Genomic DNA, 6,685 nt, shown 5'->3' with positions numbered 1-6,685 from the left:
TCTTCGAGGGTCAACACCCTGCGTCCGCGCCGCCCACTCTGGCCCTGTCCTTCCGATCGATGTGGCCACTCGCGGTCAAGGAGATAGCGTCGAGTCCCGGGCGGCCACCCTGAACAATAGACTCATTGAGGCGGGCCTGTCGAGATTAGATGCGCAGCGCCCCGGCCTTTCACTCCCAGGGCCCTCGATGGCAACAGGTGACCCTTTTCCCTGAAGAAATCAGAGACACTCTCCCCTCTGGCCTGGCTTCCCTCGGTGAGAACCTGAGCCGGAGCTTGGGACTATAGAGGGTCTAGGCTCTCACATCAGTACTGGGCAGCACGCAAGCAAATAGAATCCTAGGAAGGAAAGAAATTTCAGAACACAAAACCCGCATAATTTCTGTTTGCCTTTAATAATAGCTGAGACTAGTCTACTCCATCTGAATACACTTAAACACATTTTCCACTAGGGAAAAAAATATTAAAATGTTGCGAAGGTCTCAATGTGGTTGTAGTGTTGGGTTGAGTTGGGGTACAGTGTAAATCACTTTCCTCTTGGCTCCATGTGCCTCCCGTCTGCTTTTACAGAGGCTCTCTGCACCCATGCAAAGAGGCCCGGTTATTCCAAAACCTTCCAGTGGCCTTGGAGGACCAGGTCAAGGAACTCAATGAGTCCGCAACCTCTGTAACATCCACTCCAGAGAAGGAACACGAAAGCCACTTGATCAGTGCCAATGGGGACACACACACATATTAAAGTGACCCTGTGAAAGGCAGGTCCCCCAGCGTATCTGGCAGGTGGAAACCAGGCAGCAAGCATTCTTGAACCTGCAGGGTTTTAATTTCGTTTTCTAGGCATCCCAATCATCTCCTTGCCCAGCTGCCCTATTTCAACAACACACAACGTGGATTTTCTCTACACGTAGATTCTACCGGGGACTCCAGGGCAGCTGTCAGGGATCAGAAAACTCTGTTTCGATCCCTTGTCGACCACAGAGGTGACACTTTCCTTTGCCTTTGGCACATTTGGGAAACTATGCTGAGTTACTCAAATAGATTGCAATTCCTAAAATTAAATAACAATAGCCTTCAACTTTAAAAAAATGTTTAGCCACTGTGATTCCACCCCCCCCCCCCTGAAGTTAGCGGTCTGCATGCTAGAAGTACTGGGAGTACAAACACAGAGAAAAAGAAGCTAAGAGGATAGCTTCCGCAATAAAACAAAAACGACAGCTTCGGCCTTGGAGAGCTGGATTCTGCGAGCATCTCTCTAAAAGTGTGTTCTTCAGCAGCTGAGATATGCGACCTTACAGTTTTGCATATCACAGTATTGAGCTGATATTTACATACATTATTAAAAATACAAGAAAATTAAAAGTTGGGCGTGGTGCCTTACACCTGCAATCCCAGATCTGAGGAAGACAAAGATGAAGGCTTGCGGGAGTTTGAGGCCAGCCTGGACTACATTCGTGAATTGCAGCCGCGACAATGCTACAAAATTAGATCCTGTCTTAAACAAAACAGACAAAATAAATCAAAACGAGCAAACAAACAGAAACCCAGCAGGGGGACGTGAACATTTCAAGCAAGCACGATGGAAGGGGTTCTGTAAAAGAATAAACATTCCGGTATTTTTTGCGCGCCCCGCTTTGGAGACCTGCGCCTGCTGTAAACAGAGAAGGGCTCAGGCGACTGCGAGAAAATTGAAACAAATGTAGGTGTTCGCGGGTACCTGGGCCTCCTTCTTAAGGCAGTCCGCCAGGCCAATAATGGCCCCAGGCTGAGCCACGTGGGGTGCCTCAGAGCCTATGGCACGGCGGCGGGCTTGTCTGTGCCCCGCCAGCGCCTGGTCCCCAGGACAGCCGTGGGGAACTGTCAAAGCGATCTGGGCAGGAGTTGGGAGTCCGTGAGCTGCACAGCGCCAGGGCCTGGCTTGCAGATACCTACTCGGGGCGGCTGCTCCCCAAGTGCCGGTTGCCACCATGAACGGTGAGGAGCAGTACTATGCGGCCACACAGCTCTACAAGGACCCGTGCGCATTCCAGAGGGGCCCGGTGCCAGAGTTCAGCGCTAACCCCCCTGCGTGCCTGTACATGAGCCGCCAGCCCCCACCTCCTCCGCCACCCCAATTCGCAGGCTCCCTAGGAACACTGGAGCAGGGAAGTCCCCCGGACATCTCCCCATACGAAGTGCCCCCGCTCACCGAAGACCCTGCGGTGGCACACCTCCACCACCTCCCAGCTCAGCTCGGGCTTGCCCACCCGCCCTCCGTGCCTTTCCCGAATGGAGCAGAGCCTGGGGGCCTGGAAGAGCCCAGCCGCGTTCAGCTCCCTTTTCCGTGGATGAAATCCACCAAAGCTCACGCGTGGAAAGGCCAGTGGGCAGGTAAGCCTGGCTTTTCTCCCTTTCTCTTCTCCTAGTGTAGACTCAGCTGCCACTATCTCCCTTGGGCCTTTTCCGAGTTCCTCTTCCACCTGCAGGGATAAAGCAGGCTTAGCGTAAACTCTGGCGAGACCAACAAGTCCATTCACCTGGAAACCTCTTCTCCACTCGGCATTCCTCCTTCCTTGCGAGTGTCCTAAACCGTTCTTAACCTGGGAACCGGCTCCCACTCCCAAGAAAGCCGAGGCCTACCCAGGTTCAGACCTTCTTGAACTCTCTGGATCCTTCTGCAGCGGGAGATCTGGAAGTCGAGGACACCCAGGTAGTGGGCACCAAGTTAAAAGCAAGTCTTCTCTGACGTAGGCTGGAACCCCTTGGGAGCCTCAGGCCCCTTTACTTCCCGGCCCTGTGCTGGTGCTGGCGGCTTTATTAAAGAAAATGGGCCTCCTGGGGGCAGCGAGTAGAAGCAGAAAAGCAGAAAAGGAAAGGAAAATTGCGTCCATCCAGGCCTGCCAAGGGTCCGGAGGCCCTGGAGTAGAGTAAAGGGTGGGAGTGAACTGGAAGAGACTGGGGCGAGGTGAGGGGCTCACCGAAAGGCGGCTCCCAAGCATGGCAGCTGGGAGAGGCGTCTGGGGTGCCAATTCTTTCTGGACCAACCAAAAGGGTTCGAAGGGTCTTCTCGCGCTGTGTCCCAGGAAGTACATACGCAATAAGAGGTCCCTCCTTCCTGAAGTCCGGCTCAGCGAAGCAAGACCCCCGGGTTTCCTTAGCTCTGGGCTCTGCCTGCCTTGTTCCAGGCCCTCCCTGGCAGCGGAGAGGCGACACAGAGCAAGCTCTGGGTCCCTTCCCCGCCAGGTGCTGGCAGCGAATTCGCACGGGGCCTGTGCCCGCCGCTGCACAGTGTTATCTCTTCCGGGCTGCAGCCACTTCTGGTCACACCTGTACTGCAAATAGCTGCCTTTTCTTTGCCTTCCGACTGACTGTCAGGAACCCCGGGTTCAGAAGCTGGAGTTGGCATCCCCTGAGAATTCTCAACGTCAGGTCTTCAGGGCCTGCCTAAGGAGCCTGACTCGGCCCCAGGAGCAGCCAAGCAAAGCTCTGGAGAGGGTCTGGGGTAGGCCAGGCTACCAAAGTCCCAGGGGGCACCCAGCGAGAGCAAAAATCCTGACTTAAGACAGGGCTCAAACTCTTCCTGGGGAAGTCTGTCCCTCACCTCTGACCAATTCCAAGCAGATGAAGCATGTAGATGCTGCAGAGGTGTTTCAAGGTCAAGGCCAAACGTAGCTGAGACCTGGTTCTTGAGCTGCCCTCCACCCAGGGGGTTCTCAGTCCCTAGTTCTTTGTCAAGGATTCTGTCTTTCGGGGCTCCCTCCCGCAAAGCCCTGGAATCTCTGGCTATCCGCTCTTGCGTTGGACTAAGGAGGAAAGAAACCAGAGAGTAAATTCTGAGGGCAGGCCCACAGCTTTTCCTGTGCTTGGAAAACACTTTGGAGAAGCCTTCGGACTGCAAAATTCGGGCGCCAGAAGCCTTTGAGGGTCCCTTCTGACCCTCTGCACGTCCGACTCTGGACTGGCCATCTCTCTTTTCTTCCGGTGGAGGCCTGCAGGGAGCTCCAGCCGGCTTTACTTCGGAAGAACTGTCAAGTTTAGCGAGCTCACCTGCTTGTGCTCAGTGGGGTTTCACAACCCTTGGAAAGGGCGCCATGACCAAAAGGCTCATAGTAGAAATACGAATACTAATGGCGATAGCCACTTGAAAATAATTGGACCTAAAAGAACTTCACCACTGGCCGGTTCTACTCCGAGTCCCGGGAAAAGGTCAGACTGAGGAAATCGGAACATTTTCTCACCTGCAGATTCCAACTTTAGTTTCCGTCCTCTGCTTCCTCTAACCGGACACAGATCCCTAAAGCTTTTTGCTAGGGCTCGGCAAAGTAGGCAGCTGAGGGCTGGAGTCCGAGGAACCTGTGAGTTACATTTATGAAACCGAGGTTGGCCTTTTTAAATGCTTCGAAAAGGGTAAGTCTCTTCTCGCTCCTCTTTCGGGGAAGGCCTGTGTGGTTTCTGAGGCGTTATGGGGGAGAAGAGCTGCTTTCCAAAGAGTGGTCTAGGGGGCTCAACTTAACTTCTGGTGCCTCCTCTTGGTCCGTCCAGGAAATTAATCCCTTGCCCTGACCGCTGTCACGTCCCTTGCCTCTGTCCAGAATCAAGTCAGCTTTGGCCTCTTCGATGAGCTTTGGTGGAGAGCCCTAAAATAGTGTTCACAGTCTGGGCATTGGGGTGCCCTGCACAGACCTGGGGAACACTCAGTTGTGTCACTGATTTCCTGGAGACTTGGGTTTGTTGCTTGCTTTAGATGAGGGTTTGGAGCTAGGACTGACAAGCCCCTTGGTGATCTATCCCTTTTCCAGAATAGCTCTTAGTTCCGCTTAGACCTGGTCTCTGCCAATATTGGTGGCACAGCACAGAATGGGTCTCCTGTGTGATCTTTCCCCGCCCTCCCAAAAGTATTTCTTCTTCTCAGAGGCAGGGTACTAACTAAAATTAAAGTAACAATTTCCTCTCAAGTTGGGGCTAATTACAATATAGCCATATTTTTAAAACAATATAGGGAAAAAAACTTAAAAACGTTCCCTCTTCTAATCTGAAGGCCTTAGTTCAATTCATGGAACCTAAAATTTAAAAAAAGAACCAACTTCCAAAAGCTGTGCTCCCACCTCCACAGACGTGTTGCAACGCTCATAGTACATATCCTACGCACAAAATAATAAATATTTAAATAAATAACGATATGTTAAAAGACATAACAAAATGTTCCCATAACTTAATGAGCGCCATGATCTTTCACACTGCAATCTGTGTCCGTTAGTGAGTCATTTTAAATTCATTTAAAAAAATATGTTTCAAGACGAGAGCTCATTACATCGCTGTTGCTGGCCTGGAACTCGTTATGAAGACCAGGCTGGCCTCCATTTGCCTGCCCCTGCCTCTGCCTCCTGTGCGCTGGAATTAGAGACTGCACCACGGATGCCTATCTTGTAAAAAAAAAATAATTTAATGTGTTGAGTTTAGCATTATGTTAAGCTAACGAAACAGTGAATAAAGAGGAGAATTAGCATTGCGTGTGGTAAAAGCATAGTCTAGAAATGTTTATAGGGTCTATAGATTTCTGTAAAGGTGGGATAGTAATCCGAACCCTATTTCATCCAGTCAGACTGATTTGGGTCAATGTGAGAAAGTTTGTTTAAAATCCTGTGTTTACGGCATATTATTGCCTAAGTAGAATGGAATCAATCAAAGTGTCTATTGTGTGCATTTTAACCATTTTAACATCCGTTAAATGAACTAATTTTGAAACAACAAACCCGAGAATGAGGCGCGGCTGTGGCCTAGGAGAAAGGGAAGATTGTGGTGCAGCCACAGTAGGCTCTGGAGCGAGGGGCTGCGCTTGGTCTGACCAGTCGCGATCAGTAGGAGGGCTGTTTCTGGGCTGGGGATAAAATATTTGGGCTGCATTGTGCCCCGGGGACTGCACTGACGACCGTGTCGCCCACAGGCGGTGCGTATGCAGTGGAGCCGGAGGAGAACAAGCGAACCCGTACAGCCTACACGCGGGCGCAGCTGCTGGAGCTGGAGAAGGAATTCTTATTTAACAAATACATATCCCGGCCTCGCCGGGTAGAGCTGGCAGTGATGCTGAATTTGACTGAGAGACACATCAAAATCTGGTTCCAAAACCGTCGCATGAAGTGGAAGAAGGAAGAGGATAAGAAGCGAAGTAGCGGGACCGCGAGCGGGGGCGGTGGGGGCGAAGAACCAGAGCAGGATAGTGCGGTGACCTCGGGAGAGGAGCTGCTGGCGTTGCCGCCTCCGCCACCTCCGGGTGGTGCTGTACCCCCAGGCGTCCCCGCTGCAGCCAGAGAGGGCCGGCTACCTCCGGGCCTTAACTCGTCACCACAGCCCTCCAGCGTAGCGCCTCTGCGACCACCGCAGGAACCTCGGTGAGGATCGCAGGCTGTGGATGAACGAGCGGGTCTAGGACCCGGAGTATGGACGCGCTGCGTGTGTGCCCCTAGATAGAGAGGGGATGGTGAGTCTTAACCTGGATGCCACTCAAGAACATTCTTGAGGGCACATGCCAGTTGGGTATAGCCGGAGAGATGCTGGCAGACTTCTGGAAAAAGAGACCTTGGATTCTGAAAGCTTTGGAGACTGCAAATGGCCAGGTCTGCCTCTGTTGGTCGCGTTCCTCTCCCTGTCTCCAGGGCTCAATCCTGGGACCTATTTAGGAGAACCGGACTCAAAACTGGCCATGATGGAAA

General features: G+C 52.2%; 1 protein-coding gene across 1 annotated transcript; it reads left to right on the top strand.

Moving 5' to 3' along the window:
- Positions 1 to 1,963: 1,963 nt before the first annotated feature.
- Positions 1,964 to 6,368, top strand: Pdx1 (pancreatic and duodenal homeobox 1). The gene is made up of 2 exons (XM_057766019.1): positions 1,964 to 2,366; positions 5,920 to 6,368. The coding sequence occupies exons 1-2, from the start codon at positions 1,964 to 1,966 to the stop codon at positions 6,366 to 6,368; spliced, it is 852 nt and encodes a 283-aa protein (XP_057622002.1).
- Positions 6,369 to 6,685: the final 317 nt, after the last annotated feature.

The sequence above is a fragment of the Chionomys nivalis genome, chromosome 3, assembly GCF_950005125.1.
Source record: "Chionomys nivalis chromosome 3, mChiNiv1.1, whole genome shotgun sequence".
In the NCBI taxonomy this organism is placed as follows: domain Eukaryota; kingdom Metazoa; phylum Chordata; class Mammalia; order Rodentia; family Cricetidae; genus Chionomys; species Chionomys nivalis.
This window is presented reverse-complemented; position numbering and strand designations above follow the sequence as displayed.